At 31.6% G+C, this 23,749-nt stretch overlaps 1 protein-coding gene across 1 annotated transcript in view; it reads left to right on the forward strand.

Annotated features, from left to right (window-relative positions):
- The window catches only part of LOC140441436 (regucalcin-like), a 211,802-nt gene extending 190,385 nt beyond the window's left edge, over positions 1-21,417 (forward strand). The window contains exons 5-7 of the mRNA XM_072532167.1: positions 2,851-2,957; positions 5,322-5,535; positions 21,272-21,417. Coding sequence (XP_072388268.1) covers positions 2,851-2,957; positions 5,322-5,516 — 302 coding nt within the window. The 3' untranslated portion in view covers positions 5,517-5,535; positions 21,272-21,417. The remainder of the gene's footprint in view (positions 1-2,850; positions 2,958-5,321; positions 5,536-21,271) is intronic.
- The last annotated feature ends 2,332 nt before the right edge of the window (positions 21,418-23,749 follow it).

Genomic DNA, 23,749 nt, shown 5'->3' on the forward strand with positions numbered 1-23,749 from the left:
TCCTTGGTAGTGTTTGCATATTTTATGGTTTTTTGTTTTGGGATTGTCACTATTATTCCCTTCTTTTAGTTATCGTACAAAGAGATAAACAGGTAACAATATGATTTCAATAAGGACTTGTGGCATTCTTAATAATCAAGATAAAGGAGATAAAAATAAAGAAATACAGCTATTTGGTGTCAGATTTAAATAAAACATTAAATAATTACTTATATAGACTAGTAGATATAAGAATTTAATAGTGATTTTGAAATTAAAATATGATTTACTAAAAGTTTTACATACAATGTTACACCAGGGAAATAAGATTTTTTTCGCGACACTGACCTGGCCAGGCAAACGACAGTTGTTTTAAATGGTATGGACCTCTATAACAAAAACCTATATGTTTTCTGCCGTCGGTTTTTTGGACTTAATTAGTTATTAACAAATTAAAGTCAAAAATGGTAAATTTTTACGTTTTTCGTCTATCAGCAAAAAGTAAAGCATTTAAAACAATTTTAAGAGTAATAAACTTATAAGTCGTATAAAGACCTTTAAAATGGCCTTTTTAATGTTTTTATCCTTAATTGTTACTTAGAAAGTTACAAAATAGGTAAGAAATTTTGGTTTTTTATATATATGAGCAATAATTACTAATTTGAACTTTTTCGTTGCCACTTTGAATATATGCTGTCATACTCTTACATCTTATACAAATTGTTAACATACAATGTTATACAAGTTATTGTACCGTGCGTATATATTTGCTGTTTTTTCATTGTCAACAGAAATTTTTAATGTAACAGTTAATACCTGATTTATCTAATAGATCATCACACGGAATAGAGGCTAAATACTCATTCATAAATAGAAATAGATTTTTTTTAATTATGATAAAGAAAATCATATTTAGGAAGCAAGTATAATTTAGGCAATAGTAATAATACAACATACTGAGTGATGTTGCGAAGTATTCAACATAATATGAGTCAAAATAAATGCTTCTGTAGCCCGTTATGAGAGAAGACACAAAAAACATTGAAACACTTATTATCCAAGGAAGAGTAGAAGACCAACGATCAGGAGGAAAATCCCCAACAAGATGGATCGACCAAATTACATGAATATTTAAAAAGACCTATGCATGAGTTAAAAGAAATGACCAGAGACAGATCTTTGGAGACGGACAATACGCGGCATCACGTGAGGTGGAGAAAACTAAATCCAAGTATTTATTATTAAGGTTAAACCAAAAATTTACCTGAAACATATTTATAAAATTATAATTAGTAAAAATAATATTCGCAAGCATAAGTAGGGCACCCAACTGTCACACCATTACAGAAATAGTACCAAGTTACATCAGCCAAATTATAGTTCCCACAAATACAGAATTCACAATCACTAAACTTAAACCAGCTCCAAAATACAGGTAGTTTATGAGTGCTCCGCATAAACTACACTACTTGACTGTATGAAAAAATTTACAACACCAATAATAAACTTTGTAATCCCACAGACACAACTAGCATGGATTGAACCAGATTATGCACGACAATAATAATAGCACCCCCACGAGACTTTGAACTAGTTAGAGTATTCCTGTTGCTCCTTTATAATTTACAGTTACTCTCTCTCTCTTTTTATAAATTAACTATACAGTTATAGTTATATTCTAGATACTTATACGGTTTTATTTTAATGTGTTGGTGAAGTGCTAGAATAGAGACTTTGTTAATTTTCGATTTATGTTTGAACTGGGACTTTCTTATTTAGATCTATTAATAGATTTAAGAATAGTTTGTAAATAATAGGTTGCATTGAAATATGATATCTACCTACCGTTTTCAGGGATTCATTTCGATTTATGTTTGAACTGGGACTTTCTTATTTAAATCTATTAATAGATTTAAGAATAGTTTGTAAATAATAGGTTGCATTGAAATATGATATCTACCTACCGTTTTCAGGAATTCATTTCTGTTATTTCAAAAGCGGTCATTAATCGTAGAAAGTAGAAAGTTATTATTTTGTATGATTTGTACACAATTACGCGAATTTGAAATTAGTTGAGTTTTAATAATTTGAAGAGTTTTGGAGTTTAGTTGAATGCAAAGAAAGAATGTTTTCATTGGTTACAAGAAATGATGGAAGGGATAGACAGACGGGAATGAAATTGAAAAAGCAATGAGGATCATCTGCTGTTGGATTTGAAGCGAGTGAAGACAAAATCGAAAGGAGTGTGCCGATAGTTTGTTAAAGTTAGTTAGTTAAAACCGGTGAAAGAAAAATTATTGGGGCGAAAAGTAGTGCAAAGAAAGTATTGAAATCTGTAGTTGCAGTATTTGTAAGTAAAATAATTTACTATATTTGGAGCGAAGCATAGCTAAGGAGAATTTGGCCCTCCAATAGGAGCAATTAACATTGTTAGGAGTTTGTCGACAGTTTTGTTTTTATAAACAGAATCCGGGAAGGAGTTTGTTGGATAGAGAACTAATTAAAGTAAATCCTTTTAGAAAAATACAGAGGCAAATTCTGGAAATGAGATATTAATTAAACTATATTTAATTTGGATTGTTTTGTGGGTAATTTCATATGCAACAGAATAATTTAGGGAAACATTTATTTATAAGATCTTTATTTAGTGTATGAAAATCTGCGTCTTCATTAAAATTTATTAAATAATTTTTTTGTTTTAATTTGCTAATTAGATCACAATTAAGTTGTGTGTAATTAACTGTCGGACAAAACTAATCAAAAGATGACATTTATGCTATATAGTAATTTTAAGTTCAATTTTATTTAAAAAGTAAATTTTGTTTAATGGAAAAAATATTTATTTCAAATGAAAATTTATGTTCTTTTCAGGTTATCCCGATGGAATGACAATCGATACGGAGGACAATCTTTACATTGCCTTGTACGGAGGGGGTTCAGTAATTAAAGTTAATCCGGCAACGGGAAAACTATTAAAGGTAAATCTAAAAATGTACAAAACAACCTCTTATTCTCTTCCTTTACATAATTGATTGATTTTGTCCAATTGCCCAGCGAGGTGGCCGACTTAATTCATCTTGTCTAATACTCCTTGGTTCCAGCCCCAAATCAGTCAGAGATTTTTTTTAGCGTGGTAAACTAACTCGGCCGGTGGAGTATTATGGTATAGACTATAGAAATGTGCAAAAATAGCAATATCTCTTGTATGTAATTTGTGCTAAATGTCAGAATTCAGTGACTTTAGAACATATCTCTATAATTTTCTACTCTCTCTAGCTTCAGCGTGGCTCTTAGAGCAACTCTTTAATATACAAAGTACATACCTTCTGCCAGTTAACAGAATTTTCTGCTGCATTTAAATATAGATTTGAAATTTGCGTTGTAAAGTATATTTAATATATCAAACTTTACATATTGACTTTTAACTCGAATTAAATTAATTACACTATTACCTTTTTGTTTAAATAATTAATATGTGATTCACAACTTAATTGACTGTTTATGTTAATCGCCACAACTGTTGTGGCGATTATGTGTAACTGTGGCGATAATGTGTAACTTATCTCGTTTGAGATATCAAATGATACCTATTTTAATCATACTAATTTTTTTTTGGGTCTAAGCTGATTTTAATGAATAAATTAAATAAATACTAAAATTGTAGTTCAAATACCTCACATTGGGTGACACACGTTAACGTCAATTAATGTTTAATAAATATATTTTAATGCTATTTGTATTATTTTCATTTTCATGCAAAAGTTTGTAATTTATAGCAGTTCCATATGAAATAGTTTCATAGCAGTTTTGTAGGACTATAGAATAATAATATACTTAGTTTTCGTTTCATTCGAACTATTTAAACTTTCTAAACTTTTTTTCAACATTGTATTCCTAAACCCTCGTTGATGCTTTGTTAATAATTTAGGTAATAGATGTAAAAATCATATTTTTATTTAATGCCTTACTAGTTTAATTGAGAAAAAAAGTACTTTTGGTCGGAGTCATCATTTGAAAATTGGTGCACAATTTTCAATTTGTGTGGATAAAATTTGTTTTCAGCCAACACTCGGTGTACTACTGTCCTTTAACTAATTCCACAGATAGACGCAACAGTAGAAGAAGTACGGGTCACTACTATTTCTGCAATTATGTCAATTTTTGTGTCATCCCCAATTGTTGGTAGACCAGATCGTTTGGCATCTTAAACAATACCTGTTTCTTCAAACTTCTGAAGAAGCTCACTCAAATAAGTCCTCTATATAGGGCTATCGAGGTACTTCTCATTAGAAAGGCGTTCTGCTGCATGAAAATTGTTTCTACATTCACTAATTATTAAGACAGCTACTACTTTGTAGGATATAATACGTTTCGTTCTGTTCATGGTAAATAATTATTAAACTAACTATTCAAGGTTTACACACTTTTACAAAAACAGCAAAGTAAAAACAACTAGAGAATTGAAAAACGTCAATTTTTTTAACAAATAACCAAAGGCGGACGTTAGAATCTTTATTAATAAAATACAAAACTATAATTTTAGTGTTTATTTAATTTATTCATTAAAATCAGTATAAATCCAAACAAATTGAGTATGATTGGATAGGCATGTTTAATACCTTTCAAACGAGGTATAACTTGCCATAAAGTCAGATTTAAAATTATTATTGGTCACAGTGGCTCTGTAACGTCATCTATCACTATTACGTCACCGGCTATGACTAGTTGGGAAGCCTACGTCCGTTTATTTCCGCCCATCAAATTTCACTACTAACCTCGCTCAAAAGATACCAGGGAGGAGGGCACTTTTGATTAGCACTGTATAGTCTTCTCTATAAGGCTCTTTAGAACTTGTAAATAAGTACCATACACTAGCCTGTTCGTGTGATTAGTATATCTTTAGTCTGTATTTAATCATCTTTAGAAAAAATTTTATAAATTTGTTTTTCAATATGTTAAGTTAGTAATCTTTTCATGTAGCATGTGGTTCATATCCAATAAACTGTATGCATAGGGAAACTCGATATTAATGTTTAATAAATATATTTTAATGCTATTTGTATTATTTTTATTTTCTTGCAAAAGTTTGTAATTTATAGCAGTTCCATATGAAACAGTTTCGTAGCAGTTTTGTAGAACTATAGCATAATAATATACTTAGTTTTCATTCGAACTATTTAAACTTTCTTACCTTTTTTTCATCATTGTGTTCCTAAACCCTCGTTGATGCTTTGTTAATAATTTAGGTAGTAGATATAAAAATCATATTTTTATTTAATGCCTTACTAGTTTAATTATAATATCTATCTTGCCGACTTACTAATAACTTACTTTGTTTTTAGGTCATAGCTATTCCAGCTAGAGACATATCATCTGTAACATGGGGTGGTCCAAATTTGGATATACTATTCGTCACTACTTCTGATATAAGCTTATCTCCTTCTGAAAAAATTCAGTACCCAGCTGCAGGAAGTGTATTTGCTGTTACTGGTTTAAACGCGAGAGGGTTTGAAGCTTACACTGCAGATATTTTTTGACAAATTACCCAAAAAGAAGGTAAGTATAAAAGTGTAAATTCCTGAGCAGTGATAATTAAAGAATTTTTATGTAATACTGTACTAGAACTATTAAAGGTAGCTACTTTTTAATATAGATGTAGATATAATATAATAATATATAAAATACTAAACTAAATAACAATTATTTGCTTTATAGTTAAAAAAAAAATCGATCATTCATGGGATTTCAATACACATCGAGTACTTGTTTCGATGAGTCAAAAGGTTTACAGTCTTTCTCGAATAAATTGTTATTACGGGTCCTGCATACGTTACAATAGTATAATAATCCAGTCGGGATAACATTTGACATTGCATGGCAAGCTATACAAATTTTATTATTTTAACCTTTAAAGAAAGTCAATAGTAGTGTAAATTTAAAATCATAACTGAATTCCGCTGTTGCGTCCATCTCCGTTATTTTCAACTGTTAATTATAAACGGTCAATTTTGACAATTTTGTCAAGAAGAAAACCTGGCAATTATGAACACATGGTTTTGATTACCACCCCGTAGACTGTAGGAAATCACTACAGGATACCTGTACCTGTACCTAGAGATCACTACAGGATAATGAACAAAATTGCATTAGAAATCTAACCAATCTAAGGTTTAGAAACTCCATTGTAAGCGTTAGGACTTTTTCTGGGGCAGATGTCCCCTCAGATCATAACCTCCTTGTCTCAAAAATGAAAGTGAGGGTAAAAAAGATAATAAAATTCAAAAGTTCTAAGGTGAATACTCAGTTACTCAAGATAAATGAAATCCGTGCTGAGGTTTAAACTCGTATCAATCAGGAAATGAAGAAATTAACATCAGAAATTAAAAACACTAAAAGTGTGAATATTAGTGGAGAAAATCAAGGACTCTGTTATAAAAACACAGAAAAAAACTCTACAAAACAGAAAGCCGAAAACCTTGGATGACTGAAGAACTACTGGAAATCATGGAACAAAGAAGAAAATATAGAAACTAAAACCCAAATAAGTAGAGAGAAAAACATAAATTAATAAGGAACAAAATAAAAGACACTAAGGAAAAGTGGATGATGGAAACATGCATCGAAGTGGAAGAATTGCTGAAAAAGCATGATCATTATAATTTACATAAAAAAGTGACAGAATTATCTGGAAAATCACGAACAAATATACCTAACCGATTAATTGACAAAAACAATAAACCTATTAATAACCCAATTGAAATAAAACAAGTATGAACGAAATATATTGAAGATCTTTTCTTGGACACAAGAACGGAACCAACACAAATTTATAACGAGGAAGCTCCAATAATATTAAAATCTGAAGTCCAACATGCTATAAACAACTCAAAATCTGGTAGAGCTCCTGGGCCAGATGAAGTTCATATCGAGCTGATTAAATTTATAGACGAATACAATTTAAGTGCAATAACTATACTCTTTAACAACATATACAAATCTGGTGAGATACCTACAGAATGGCTGCTGTCGACTTTTGTTCCGCTACCAAAAACCAAGAACCCCAAACACTGTAATGACTTTTATCATTTTTAATTAATCAACTTAATGTTACACATTAAAAACATTTTTAAAGATTATACATGCAATAATATTTAGATAGTGCGAAGCGGATATGAGTAATAGACAGTTTGGCTTTCGTAACAGTTTTTGAACAGTGGAAGCTTGTATAGTTTCACAACTCTTGCCCAAAAATGTCGAGACCAACAAAAAGATCTTTTTGTTGCATTATAGACACATGTTACCATTGTGTTAGTTGTATTTGTTCCAGTCTTTTAAGGAGACGAGTTTTCCAAGGTTTGTGTTCCAGTGCTAGCTTTCACCCTCATTTTCTTATCCCTGGTCGTCGTCCCAGTTCTACCCCCAGAAATTTAGTAGGTCCAGTTTCCAACCTCAGAAATATTAAGAAAAGAAATTTAGTGAAAATCGAGGTAACTTTTTTGTGTGTAAATTTTAAAGTAAAGACTTTTTTTAATAATAATAATAATTTGCTTTTATAATAAAAAAAAAGAAATTGTAATAATTAAAATAATATGTCTTAGGGCGTGGTTAGCTGTCATTTTAATTGTTCTCCGTTGTAAAATTAAATGTTGACATATGACAGCTAGCTTTATTATTTTGTGACATTAGCTTGTTTTGTTTTTAAAAGAAGGTTAACCTCTATAAATAGTTTATCTAAAAAGATATCGTTATTTGTAATAATTTTTTTTTGTCACAGTTTGTAGCCCAGTATTTTTTTGTAAGTTTTGTAGCATATCCCGTGTTTGTAAACTCATAATGACATGTAAGTTTTCTTTGCTATTTTTGGTATATATCTTTGTTACTATTTGTATAATAATTATTTTTCCATTTTCTGTATTCGTAACTGTTTGTGGTGAAACATTAATAAATGTTTTATTTATTTCTCTAAATTAATTTGTTTATTTCCTATTTTAGAAAAGTCTCCTAACCCCTTTTGTGTTTCTTTTTAGGAAGGAAGAGCCTTTTTCCTTTATCCAGCAAGACAAGGATCCTTCGAAGCGGCGTCCTTATATTAAATAGCTAAAGGTCCTTCTTGTTGTTGTTTTGTTACCCATTTGTCTAGGAAATTCATGTAAGTACCCATTTGTTTCATTTTTTGTAGTTGCCCCTGTATAATCCTATAGTTTCATTCACTTATCCATGTCACAGCTACTCCAAATAAACCCTGAGTGCCGTTCACATAGTTTCGTTTATTTTGCTTGTCCTATCTCCACCCCAATAGTTTCTGTTCCCAATTTTCAACCCCCTATAATAATACTCTATGTGGTAAGCAAAATATTTCGTTACAAAAGAAATTGTAGCAAACCAGATTTGCAACAATTTCAGTTTGTACCATTTTTGTCGAAAAGTTGAAAATCACGGAGATATTGAGCAAAAACGGTTCTCCTTTTTTATTTTTATATTCAAGATGGCGTCTAACGCCACGGTTGGATTTAGTCGCGATTTTAAATTTACACTATTATTGACCCGCCCTAAAGTTTAGAATAATAAAATTTGGGGCAGCTCGCCTCAAGGTTATGCCCTTTTTTCGTCTAACCCGACTGGATTATAAGGCGACATACGATTTTTTTAACGAGTTAAATGACTTCTTGGTCTTGGTGTGCTTATCCGTGACGAATCTTGGGGTAGACAACCTTTAGACAATCTTGTAGACAATCGTTATCTTGTCGACAGCAGCGCTGAAAATCTGAACAGATGTTGTGTTGAACCAAGTTCAGACGTTCTTTAACCAGAATTTTCTTAATTTCTTCATTTCGCATAATAGGTCTGAAGTATTTTAGCTTTCGAGATTTGATGGTGGCCAGTACCTCTCAGTTCTTCTTTATTTGTCTGATGACCTTCTGACTCGTTATTTGTGACTCAGCTAGTCCACGCGATCTTGAGTATTCTCCGATATAAACATCTCAAATGCTTCCAATCCTCTGTACATAATTTTGTTCAAGGTCAACCATATACAATATGTACGAGTGTAACACAATATCTTTAAATGTTAATAGAAAAAAGACAAATATTTTTGTAAGGTAAACTACTTAAGTAAACTAGTTAAACCCGAGAGCGTTCCTTAACACTGAAAATAATACCACCGCAGAGATAAACCGCAAAATTTGCACGGACAACGTATGCTATTTTCGGCTCAATCTCCTTCTTAAATCCACAATTATATCGAAAAATACAAAAGTAAAACTCTACAAAACAATAATACTCCCAGTCTCAACACCTCTTCAGAGACCTGGACTCTAACAAAAGGTAATGAAAACATGTTAGGATGTTTCAAAAGAAAAGTACTAAGGCAAATCTATGGAGCTGTGAATGACAATGGAATGTGGAGAAGACGATACAACTTGGAACTTTATAGAATATACCAAAAACCAAATATCGTAAAACATATTAAGAAAGGACGTCTGAGGTGGACAGGGCATGTAATGCGGACCGAACAAAATGTTTCAGTTAGAAAAACCCTCCTTGATAGACCCATTGGTCAGAAAACAAGAGGAAGACTCAGAACAAGCTTTCTGGATAACATCGATGAAGACATAAGAAATATGGGAATACGTGCTTAGCGGAGCCAAGGCGATGGATAGGGACAACTGGAGAGAAATTCTTGAGAAGGCTAGGACCCACGCAGGGTTGGAAAGCCAGAAAGATGATGATGATACTAATTAGAATCCTTTTGAATTACCTTTAATTAATTTTACATTGCAAAAATTCTAAACTAATCTAAAAATTTTATAGAGATCACTAGAATTAAAGAAAATCAATTATGTATGTACTTCATATAATCGCAATCTTTCATCTTGTCCCTTGTCAGTGAATTTCTGGACATCTTTTTATACAAACCAGCGGTAATCTGCAAGCATAACTTCTAAGTTGGAGAAAGTCGACGTAGAAATGAAGAAAATAGATTTTAATTTACATGTTACATCCGAGTTGTTGGATTTGGTCCAGTCCTACCTTTATAAAATTAGGGTGATTATATTCTCTTTCCTTGCTTAAAAATTCATGAATATCTTCCTTAAATACTTTTTCCTTACCACTTCTGGATCCTTCATAAGTTGACGAATTTGTGGTCCCGTAACAATATGTTCACTTTACTTAATAAGGGATATTTTTTTCTTATGTATAAAGATTCACCCTTATTGGTTCACTCCTTTAACAAAAATGTTAGGGTGGAAGTAAAGTATCTTTTGGGTTTATGAGAGGTTAAGTTACGACATTCTTTCTGTCCGTTAGACGGGGTTAGGTCTGCAAAAGACAAGTCAATATCGTACCGTAGCTCTCAAAAATTTATAAATAAGATCAGTATTTTGTGTAAGTACCTTAACTGTTTAAGATCAGTATTTTTGTGTACATTCCTAATCAACATACGATATTTTGACGATTTCCGAAGTGGAAATCGAAACCTCAAAATAAATGTATTTGAAACTAAAATTGTGGTTATTTCACATTGGAGATGGTGTATAATATTAAAATGCAACAAGAAAATAGCTTCAGAAAAGGATAATGGTTTTCTTCAACTGAAGATAAGTCGTTTACGAGAGATATTTGCTACCTAATCAGGTTCTAAAATGCCTGCCCCAAGCACCTATGGCATAGGTGAACAATTACCTAGCAATTGCAAATAATATGTTGGGTTCTTTTCTTTTCATTTTCGCAGAATTTTCATGTTATTCTGTCCATTTTGCTCAGTTTATAGAGATAATATCTCAGTGGGAAGTCTCTAGTGAGAACAACTGTGATTAGTCTGAGTTCAATTTTCTGAAGCTTCAAAAGTATTTTGCGCAGCGAACAAAATATATTAAACTTTTGATTGCCTTACTTGGAATATTTTCCTTCTTCTTTATCAAGGCTATTAGCAGTCTCCTTACCAGTACTTTCCGTATGATCTGGTACCCACAGCAAAGTTACTTTGTTGTGACGTATTGGTTGTGTAAGTGATTGTTTGCAGCTTCAAGTTGTTATCGGCTCATAATTTATACTATACTCGCGTTTTTCTATTTGACTTATAGGTAATATAAATATATAAAACATGAGACCACCACATGTAATCTCAATATGTGATTTTAAAATCTTTATAATAGATCTATAAACAGTTTACGATCATTTATCTCAGTTCCAATTTCATATAACCCCTTAAATATATTCCGACAAACAACTTAATAGACATTCCTCCATTTGTGGAAGGCCTTCCGATGCGTGGAAGATACGTCTGACTACTTCAATTAATTTGGCAACGTAATTCTGACCTTCCCCGTCTTCAATAAGAGCAATAATTATTCAATTTGCTATGTACCGAAATTTATATTTTCGTTTACTGGTTTTTCCATGATCAACACCAATTTCTAAATTCGTAATAACACACAAATTGAACACTATCGATATATGGAAACAAACTGATAAAAGCAAAATCCAATGAACAATTCTGTTAAATGTTTTTCTAAAAAAAAACTATTATCTTTGGTAAATTTTCACCGCTTTTATTTTTTTTAGTTAATAGTATTGTAACGATTATATGAATCCATTATACAAGGTGAATGATTATTGTGACAAAGCTCAGTAGATCTGATATAATAATAAATAGCAATAAAAGTTTATTACAAAAAATGTAGTCAACTTTGAGGTTCATATTACAAAATTAGTTAGAATGTTACAGGGTGTTCGATAACGTAGTGATAGACGAAACTTATGTTTTTTTTTTTAATAGAACATCCTAAATTTTATTTTATATTCAAAGTCTTCTTCACTTCCTCATCACTACATTATAAAATTTTGTTGTATTATACAGGATATTGGCAAAGTTATAACCAATTTTTTTATATGTATTTTATGTCACTATTGAAAAGTACCATACCATACCATACTTCAATTTTTATTTTATTTTTTTTTTATTTTATTTTTGTTTTTATTTTTAGCGGTTTTTTCATATCTGGGGAATCATCCTCACCTCTTTAACGTTTTGATTTTTTAGCCCTATTTTTTAACGTTATCAATAGCCTATAATGTTACCTGGTTTATTTTACAAATTCCACAATCTCCTGGACTCCCAAACACAACAACACCTTTGTAGCCCAAGCTGTACAGAAAAAAAACGTGCATTATTTAATGAATTTTTGTAACTAGCACAGCGTTATAAAGGAAAATTCCTGGAGTAACCTTCAAGTGTTTGCAACTCAAAACTTTTGATTATAATTTTTTTATAGCATTTTTGCTATAAAAAAAACGGTGCAAAATACGGTGTTTTTTGATTATTTTTATTTTATTAGTATTAAATCAATATATAAAAATGAGTACAATAGAATAAAAGTACATATGAACCAACAGTTTATAAAAAATTAACGATTGAAAGTCCAAAAAGGTCAATTCCTGCCATTTTTTGTTTTGGGGCGACTTTTGCGTTATAAATTAATTAAGCTACAGCGCTCCCTATAGGTTGCATACATTTTTAACTTATTGGTTCTTATAGCTGAGCTGAAGAAAAAGATTAAAAAAAAGTTTTCTTTTACGACCAGTAGAAGTTGAGCTTAATTTATTTAAATTGTATCACTTCTACTCTGATGTCGTTCAGCTCGAGGACGGCTGGTTAGATCGTGACGTATGATGGGTCGATAGAAATAAGAATCTAAAAAGTAAATAATAAAGGATTAGGGTTAGACGGTGAATTTTCAAAAAGGCCTTAAGCTTGTGCCTAAACAACATAACCTACAGTACAGTGCGATATATCATATGACAGGATTTAGCGAACAGAATAGGATCATAAAAAAATCAAACACGGCAGCATGTCAAAAGGTCTTTAGACCTATCTTTATTATTATTGGTCCAATCGTGACGTGCGAGTTATTGTATGAAAAGATTTATTTAATAGAATACAATGACAAAAAAATCAAACATAGCCACATAGCGTAAGGACTTTAAGCTTATTTTAATTTAAGTTATTATTATTATTATTATATTACAAATAAGGGCAGAGGAGCGAGCTCCTATTATGCCCAAAAATCAAAAATAAAAAACATCCTTATAAAACTAATACCAATTATAAAGTTAAGTAAACATAAACAATTAAGTATATGATACAAAAGTTGAATGGTGAGACAATAAATAAATAAATAAATAATGCTGTCAAAGAAAAAAAATCCTATAAATAAAATAAACCACTATCAAGTTTATTTTTAAAGATGTTAACACTGGTTGCCGATATGGTGTCTTGATCCAAATTGTTCCAGATATTGAAGATTCTATTTGGCAAGAAGTTCACCCTGGACCTTGCAGTAGTTTGTTCCCTTTTTAATTTGTATCGATGGCCTCTTAATCTTTCGTCTTGATTCAAAGTGAATATAGTGCTTAGGTTCCCAAAGTTATGTTTTAAAATACGGAAGGACATAATTAGATCACCTCGAAGACGTCGCTGCTCGAATGTCGTAAGATGAGCCATGGATAATCTATCTTCATAGTTAGGTCTTACACGACCGTATGCCAGTCTTATAGCTTTACGCTGAACATTTTCAAGTAGGATCTTATCGCGAATGAGATCTGGATTTCACACTGGTCCGGCAAACTCAAGAATAGGTCTAACGTATATTGAGTAAAGTTTACTAACAGAAGTTAGAGATATACGTGTAAAACATTTACGGATCAAAAACAGTTTCGAGTTTGCACGTTTACACACCGACACTATGTGATCAGACCAATTTAAGTCACTATTAATTATCACTCCGAGATCATTGTGGGAGGTTACCGAGTTTAAGGGATGTCCATTAATAAAGTACGGTAGTGATGGGTTATTTTTGCCAATATGTAAAACAACGCATTTTTCAATGTTAAGCGGAAGTAACCATTCTGAGGACCATTTGAATATTGCGTCAAGATCTTGTTGAAGAACATGTTGGTTAATAGTTGAATTCACATATAATTTCGTGTCATCAGTGTAAATGGAAACCTTACTGGATACGAAGAGCGGAAGATCACTAGTGTAGACACAAAATAGTAGCGGTCCAAGTACTGATCCTTGTGGGACTCCACTCTTGACTGGCTTATCTAGTGAGTGGTCTTCCCCAACACGAACCCTGAAGTATCTATCGGATAGAAAATCTTCAATCCAAATGTTCAACTTTCCGCGGATACCATAGTGATCCAATTTAGCTAGTAATCGACGTTTTGGAACACGGTCAAAAGCTTTGGAGAAGTCTAAGTAGACTACATCGACAGGATTCCGATTGTTTAAAGATAATGACCAATCATTCACACAATGAAGTAAGTTTGTGATCGTTGAACGACCTTTGATAAAGCCATGCTGTTGGTGAGGGATGATATTTTCTTGAAGAAGAAACTTAGACATAGCTTCTGAAATAATCGATTCCATGACCTTGCTAAATGTTTTTTGTGTCATCAGCGTAAATGGAAACCTTACTGGATACGAAGAGCGGAAGATCACTAGTGTAGACACAAAATAGTAGCGGTCCAAGTACTGATCCTTGTGGGACTCCACTCTTGACTGGCGTATAAATAAAGTTGGGCTAAATGTTTTTTGAATACACAATAGCAAGTTTAAGGAATAAATTTCAAAACCATTAAAATTAGAAGGTTTTTATACTGTTAATATTACACATAAAAATCAACTTTTGTGCTCAAGAAGCAATGTCACAAGTTTTATTATTACTAAATTGATCTCTCAAATTTTAATTTATTAAGAGAAAATAATAATTGTAATTAATCACAGTATCAGACGACGTTTGGAGGGGATACAAATTTCGTATGTATACAGAAGCAATGACCAGAGAATTGATGTAAATATGAATTTAAATTTGTTGTTTATAAACAAAAAAGAATAGCCAAAGCGATAGAGTTTTATAAAATGATATTATATTGTTCAATTTAAACAATCTGCAATTCTGCACAAAATTTTATTATAACTCACAACGGTTGTTAAATTAATAAAGTTTTAATTATCAAAAATAATATAAGTAGTTCTCTACGTAGCTACACAACTAAATTGAAGTGTTTTTTTTTTAATTTATAACCGTTATTAATTCCTTATACTACATCACTATATACCCACAGAGAGCACGTTTTATCTGGTTGGACAATTCTTGTAGCAATTCCCTTTAATTGTTTATAAAGAATACAGCCGTTGTCTCTTATATATATATATATATATATATATATATATATATATATATATATATATATATATATATATATATATATATATATTGTTATGATGTGTTTTTTGTTTGAATGATGAGCAATGAGTATTTTTAATAATATATAGGGTTTTTATCGCGGTTCTCAAAGAATTAGTTTGTAAGTACTTTTTTAAATTATCTTTATTATAACTATTATGAAACCCACATATATATATCTAACCTAGCCAATGTAAATTTAAAATAAACTATCTTTAAATTGATATTCTTATAAAACTGATTAAATTCTATAGACAATGTAAAATTTAAACAAACTATCTTCAAAATTGAAATTGTTATGACACTAACTAAATTATATTAACAAAATTTTGTACCTTTCTTTCACTGAATGCCTAAATGAACTGTTTTCCACTATATAGATTCTAATCACCACTGAATGTCTTCGTACTTCAGTTATCCTTGTTTTATATGAAATTACTTTTTCCAATTATCAGCTTCTACCAATTTAAGATATAGTTTTCTTCACCAGCATTTATACACCACCAACCAAACCAGCAAACAGCATTTATATTTATTCTTCTTTTCAATATACCAATATCCAATTATTATAAGTTGATTTATACTAATCTCCAACCATAATATAATTTAATTTCTTCCAATATACTTTTTTTAATCTTCAATAATTATTTGTGTATAATTATAAATGTGCATTAAATTGTATGCATAATTTTTAATCTTCATTTAACTCACTATATTAAACAATTTGACTATTTGTACCTGATTCACTGACTCCAACTAACTTTCATATTTCTTACTAAACTTTTCTGACTGACTTCTTGAAAATTCTGAACAATTTACTTCACTATTCACTAACTAAATGTGTCTACTAACTTTCATAATGAACTGGCCTGACTTCTGACTAAAAACTTCCAAAAACTGCCATCTTGAATCCAAATCACGGGTATTTATATCTTTTGGATATTCTAGAACCATCTCGTAAGAGATCATGTTCTAATTTGTTCCATTACTTTCATATAGATGTTCTCGAAAAAAAATATCTGTTCGATCCACCGCCATAATCATTATTTCGAGAATGTTCGACTGTAAACAATGGTCATCTCCGGAGATCCAGAGAATTCCATTCTTTTCTATTAATAATTTTGTTTACATTTAGGCTTTTCAGATCAGAATAAACATTCAAATTAGTAACTAACACTCTAATTTAATAAAATACACATTTCAAACAATATAACCCCACTTATATTCGTATTATGATTAATTTCTATCTGTCAATCCACTGTATAGTTGGTTGCCTAAGCACATGGCTCACTTAAAAATATCTACAAAATCATAACTACTAAAATACAACTTTTTACAATTATTATATGCTAATTTCTTAAAATGCCCTCACATAAATAATTTTTATAAAATTCTCTAGTATATAACTTATTTAAAACAACCAAATATCTAATATTATGTAGTATATAACTTATAAATTATTTTCTATAAACCCTAATCGTATCAATATATATATATATATATATATATATATATATATATATATATATATATATATATATATATATATATATATATATATTGTTGTCATAATAGGCTCTACCAAGGTTCGATAGATTGTCAATTTCGTTTCTTGTCTTAGACCATAGTAGAGAGTTTAGAATGTTTACCGCTTTTTTTCCCTACTGCTTTTAGATGTCTCTTTTGGTAGTGCCTTCTTTAGATATTATAGATCCGAGATAATTATATTCATTACATGTTTTTTTGTTTCTAATTTCTAACTCTGGATCTTCTTCATCATCTCCTCTTTTAAGATATTCTGTGTTTGACATATTCATATTGAGGCCCCATTTTTCATATTCTGTCTTTAGTTTTCTAAACATGTAGTCCATGTCTTCCTCATCATTATCTACGACTACCTAATCATCTGCGAAAAATAAAGTTGTTAGACATTTACCACCGCCTATGTCAATTCCCATTCCGGATACTTGTTTCCTCCACTGCTCTAGCGATAATTGAATATATATTTTAAATAAGGCCGAACATAGACAACATCCTTGTTTAAGCCCCTTTGTTATTGGAAATGATTCAGATATAAAGTTTCCTTCTTTAACGACACTTCTTGCATTTTTGTATATATTTGCCATAGCATTCACATACTCTCTACTGAGACCTACTTTCGTCAATGTTTACAACAGTTTTTTTAAAGGTACCATATCATGTGCCTTCTTTAAATCTACAAACAATAGGTGGGTAGATAGATTCCTTGCCTTTCGTTTTTCGATTACCTGCTGCAGAACGAATATACCATCAGTGCACGATCTTCTTGCACGAAATCCATTTTGTGTTTATATGTCTTCGTATTCTGATTCTATTCTTTCTTTTATTATTCGACCGTACAACCTCCCTACTGAGCTGATAACAGTTATTTCATTATAATTGGAGCATTTGCGTTTATCCCCTTTCTTGAATATTGAGCTGATATCCAACTGATCCCCTGATATTAATGTATCCAACACTTTAATCATCAGAGATATTTTGTCCTTTTAAGCTTTTGTTAAATAGTTGAACCCACATCTCATGTAATATTTTTGGTCCATACTTTACCAACTCAGTTGGGATGTCTCCAGGTCCTGCTGCTTTACTGTTTTTCGATCTTTTGAGGGCATCGCTTAACTCTCCGGTTGTTATCTCAATTATTTGTGTATGTTCGAATATTTCTTCCATTTCGATCTTATGGAATCTATATCTATCCTCTGTCAGTAAGACCTCATAATGGTGTTTCCACTGTTTTAGATCTATTAACTATAAGTTAGATTTTTCCTTCCCTTCCCTCCGGAGACACTTTATCACCTTTAACGCTTGCCGACCTCTTGTTCCACCCATATGCCTATCCACCTCTGCAAATCTTAGATCCCACATCTCATTTTTACTTTTTACTACTTCTCTTTTTACATCTCGATTTAATTTTTTATATATCTTGTAATCTTCCTCCTTTCTCGTTGATATCCATTTCTGATAAGCAGTTTTCTTTTTGTTTACTAACGTTTGCATATTCTCCGACCACCATTCTTGAGTTTTTGTTTCATGTTTGTCTTTATACTCCAAAGCTTCACTTGTGGCCTCATGAATGCATTTTTTAAATTGCTGGTATAATTCTTTTGCTGACATATTTCTCGATCCACATTTTGTAATTTTGTGGCCAGTCGTAATTTGTAAAGAAATTTCGTTGAATCTTCTTTTAAGCTTTCTAGGTTATATTTAGGGAATGTTATTTCTGGTCCCTTTTCTATATTCTGTACCTGAGTGTTATTGTTTTTGCGATAGTTAACTATCACGTTGACCATAAGTAAACGATGGTCGGATCCATATTCTAATTCACGGTATACCCTTACGTCAGTTGTTTTCAGCTGGGAAGTTTGACGTTGGATTACATAGTCTGGCTAATAACATGGCTATTTTATTTGATCTGCTTTTTGTTGAAACAAAAGAAATTTTAATAACTTTAGTAGTGAGTATTCCCTTCTCTAATATTAAGAAATAACAAGAAATATTAGAGCTAATGGAATAATGAAGAAAACATAGAAATAAGAGTGAGGAAAGGTACAAAGAAATGAACAAAATCATTAAGAAAAAGACTAAAGAAGCAAAAGAATTATGGCTACAAGATCAATGCGTAGAAATAGAATTCCTAGAACAGAAGCATGACACGTTTAACCTACATAAAAAGATCAAAAACTTAACGGGAGGAAACGGATCACGTAGTCATAACTTAATACTAGACGAGCACAACAATCTGCTCTACGAAAATAAGAGAATACTTAAGAGATTGAGGCAATACATGAAAGAATTATTCAAGGAAGAGTAAGAGACAGAAGTCAATGATCTGGATGTTCAGGACCAGAAATAACACTCAGTGAAGTAACGTATGCAATAAAAAGACTAAAAACTAACAAAGCACCTGGACCTGGTAACATACAAGCTGAAATATTGAAACTATTTGAAAACAACTAACTCAAACCCACAACGAGTCTACTGAACAAAATCTATGAAACTGCAGAATTTCTTACAGATTGGCTAGTTTCCACCTTCATCACTCTCCCCAAGAAGGCAAATGCCACCAGATGCTCTGATTACAGAATTATAAATTCAATGAGCCATGAACTCAAAATCCTTTTTTCTGTTATTCTATTATTCACTCTCGCATATATAGAAAACTTGAAGAAACCATTAGCAGTGTTCAGTTTGGGTTTAGAACCGGACTGGGAACGCGAGGGGCTTTATTTTCCATAAAAGCATTGATACAAAGAGCTCGAGACGTAAATTGCGAAGTCTACGCATGCTTTATAGACTTTGAAAAAGCATTTGACAAGGTGCAACATCAAAAATTATTTTAGATGCTAAAAGAATCCAGTATTGATGACAAAGATTTAGGCCTAATTAAAAATTTATACTTACAGAAAAGGGCAACTGTACGAGTAGACAACGAAACCTCAAAAGAATTCACGATAAAACGGGGAGTACGTCAGAGCTGCATTTTATCACCGACGTTGTTCAATACTTACTCGGAAATGCTGTTCAGGGAGGCTATTGATGGTTTAAGAGAAGGTATAAAAATCAATGATGATATCATAAACAATTTAAGATATACGGACGATACGGTTTTGATTACTGATAATGCGGTGGATCTGCAAACATTAATAGACCGTGTAGTGGAAGCCTGTGACAGATACGGCATGAAATTAAACTGTAAGAAGACCCAAATTCTTGTAGTAAGTAAAAACGACGTAATACAGCACCAATTCACAGCTAATAATAAACCCTTGAAAATAATCGACAAAATTACATTACAACACTGTGATCCAACGTATGAATAAAGATCTGGAAATTATGCGTATCGTGAAAATCAATAAGATGACATACTTAAGGCATGTGATGCGCAATTAGAAGTATCAACTAATTCAACTAATTTTACAAGGCAAGATAGAAGGCAAAAGATCTCAAAAGCACAGAAGGACATCGTGGTTGAAGAGCATCAGACAGTGGGCAGGAATGACTACCATACATCTATTTAGAGCAGCTGTCAACAAAGTTGTATGGACCAACGTGATTGCCAATATCCACAGAGGATAGGCACCAAAAGAAGAAGACTCCCTTCTTTGGTAATGATAACAGCTTGCAAATAACGAGGTATGCTTTGATTCAGATTTTGGAACACATTCTGCGGAAGATTAATTCCATTCCTGCAGCAATATGTATTCAAGCTCTCTTGAATTTCTGGGGGTCGACATATGACTCCGTAAACGTCTCTTCATCTCATCCCAAACATGTTCTATAGGATTGATATCAGCCTGCCTGTAGACAAAATAAATCATGTAATTTGAACCTAGTCATGATACTCAGTAACAATCCGAACAATGTGGGGCCGTGCATTATCATAAATGTTGCGTTGTCCCCAAGAATAATCATGAACGGTAAAACAGGGTCTTCTGAAAACTGTGTCTGGTACCTAATCGCAGCTAATGTTCCATTCTCGATAGAGAATAACTCTGTGCGAGCGTCAAACAATATGCATTTACATGCCATAACTCACCCTCCACCAAATGAAAGTTGCTTGGCAACACATGCTTGAGTATATCTCTCGCCTGGATATCGTTACAGTCTTACACGTTTGTTTGAGCCCGTAATACAGAATCTCAACTCATCGGAAAACAGTGCACAACTCCAATCTAATATTATCCAAGCCAAGTGTTCTCATGCAAAATTCAATCTGGCAATTCAGTGTTCACGGTCCAATTACTTTAGTTCCAGAAGATAAACCAGGGGCATGAAGTCCCCCTTAGCTGTTCATTCACTTACGTTTACATTTCTCACTTCTTGCAGATGACTTAATGCATGCTACATAAATCTACAATGATTTATTATAAATACCATCTTAGCAGTTCTTATGCTTTGTTATTTTTGTTATTTCTGTTTGGGATTGCTAACACTAAGGTTACGATTCTATCTTCAGATTCTATACATTACATCAACTACATACTAATATTTTATTTTTGTTTCAGGAGTATGGAATACACAAAACCAATACATACCGTAACTTTCTGCCTTAATTCCATAGCTATGTTTTTAAATTGTGATTTATTTGTTGCTACAAAAAAAATGTACAAAAAATATATTAAATAATAAATAAATATCTTTTAGTAACGGGTTTAATCATTTTAATTATTTTTTTACTCAGAAAAAATGCACCAAGACATTAAGCCGCTTGCCCATAGAAATCACAATAAGTTAAACAAGGATCAACAATATGGCATGTCTTTGATACCTTGTTTACTGTAAATTTTGACGTTTATATAGTCGGTTCGCTATATTTACGCGGGTTTCGGATTAAAAATTTTATTGTAAGTACCCAGTTTCAATTACCTGCTCTTTGGGGAAATATCAACTGGTCAAATGAAATGAAAAATAATCCATAACTTTTTTTAATTAAATAATAATGGAAAATCTTTTATATAATTGACAGTATAATAAGGAGAATTACTTCAATAATGGAGTCTAATGTGGCTAATATAAACCTAATAATAATTTTATATTACACTTCACACAGAAAATATGGTCTATGTATATTTGTTCCATTGCCAACAAAAATTAAAATCAGTCATTATCATCAAAAATATCATAATCGTCATCATCATCACTGTCATCACCATTAATTGTTATTATGATTGGACTTATTTCGTTTATTTTATTTTCACGAGTCCACCAACCTTCTATTAGTTTTTCGCACTTGAATATACAGTTGCACCACACTTCTGGAGTTACAATTGAAAGTGCCTTTCGCCAAGTTTCCCGAACTGCGTCGTCGCTATAACCGTTAGGCCCAATATGGTTATCATAATATTGTTTTGCTATTCCCCATATATATTCGATGGGATTAAACTGGCAATGATACGGTGGCAGACGTAAAACTTGATGACCGTAACTTTCAATAACCTGATCCACAACAAAGGTTTTTGGTTTTGCGTGGATATTTGCTAAGCGTAATAATTCTGATTTTAAAATATGTTGTGTAAATGGTATATGTTCCTTTGTCAACTATTCTTTAATTTTATTAACAGTCCAAGAATTCGTTGGACTTTTGTTTAATACTTTAGAATGGTAAGGTGCATTGTCTAAAATAATTACGCTGGGCTCACTTAAACCTGGGAGAAGTTTTTCATGTAACCATTTTACAAACATTTCTGTGTTCATATTATCGTGATAGTCACTTGATTTTGGTTTAGATGAAAATATTAAATCAGCAGCTTCTATAAAACCCGATTTCCCTCCTGCATGTAAAATTATGTGTCGCTTCCCTTCTCCATCAGTATGTTTGATAGACTTTACGTTATTATCTTGCCATATTCTCTTGGTTGCACCCCTAGAAAATATCCATGTTTCGTCTCAATATATAAAATTTGCCCTTTCTTCTTTTAATTTAGAATATTTTCTTAAAAAGTTAATTCGTTTATGCACAACAGAACTTTTTTCACAAAGGGATTTTCTGTTATCCTACTTTTGAAATTTGAAACCCAAATTATGTATCACTTGCCATAGACTTGTTCTGCCAATTTCGTCAAATTTTCTATCTTTTAATTCCGAGAGAATTGTATTTAATTTTTGTATTTTTTCCATCTGAAATATCTTTTGTTTTTAGTGATAGGCGAGGTTTTCGGTTATCTTCTTTCGGCCGTTCATTATTGCGATTTTGTAATACTCCTCTTAGTTTGGTTTCACTAATTCCTAGAGCATCACATACGCGTTGTTGAACAGACATTACCGATTTTAAAGGACCGCCATTTTCCTTTTTATCCGTAAAATACTTATGTACACTACAAATTAGAGTATCTACATCTAACCCACGTCTAGGCATTTTTAAATATTTCCACCAAACATACAATGTCAACACTGGCAAAGAATCAATTCAACTGCAATATTGTAACAAATTTATACCTACCCTAATGTTATTTTAATGTATTTTAAAATATGACCATTAATGCAGTTTTTACCTAATTTTCTGGGAAGTCGTTTACTGCAACTGGTTATCACTGAGTCATTAGCATTATTTTGTTAATCCCAAACTTGCGTAAGTATAGCGAACCGACTATAATTATCATTGACAGTGACATTAGCTTATTTGTCGTGTTTATTGATTTATTTGAATTAATTTTTTTTGGTTTTTCAAATTATTTAACTTGTAGTTTTTGGGTATGGCATTTGAATTATATATTTTCAAGCATAATTATTGTTCGAACGACTAACTGTTGCTCTCTTAATTAGAATACTTCCGGTAAATATTTATTTTTCAGCTAATGAGAAAATTAATATTTTCTAATCTACAAATTGTCATTATACTACATGAGTCTAGCTATAGTTCCGTCAAACGGAAACTTATTTGTATATTTTCGAGATTACTTATTATTATTATTTTTAATATAGGTATGCCTGAAAAAACGCTAAATTCCCAAACTTGTGTTAAATTTATATGAATATCTTTTTGA

The sequence above is a fragment of the Diabrotica undecimpunctata genome, chromosome 5, assembly GCF_040954645.1.
Source record: "Diabrotica undecimpunctata isolate CICGRU chromosome 5, icDiaUnde3, whole genome shotgun sequence".
Taxonomy (NCBI): domain Eukaryota; kingdom Metazoa; phylum Arthropoda; class Insecta; order Coleoptera; family Chrysomelidae; genus Diabrotica; species Diabrotica undecimpunctata.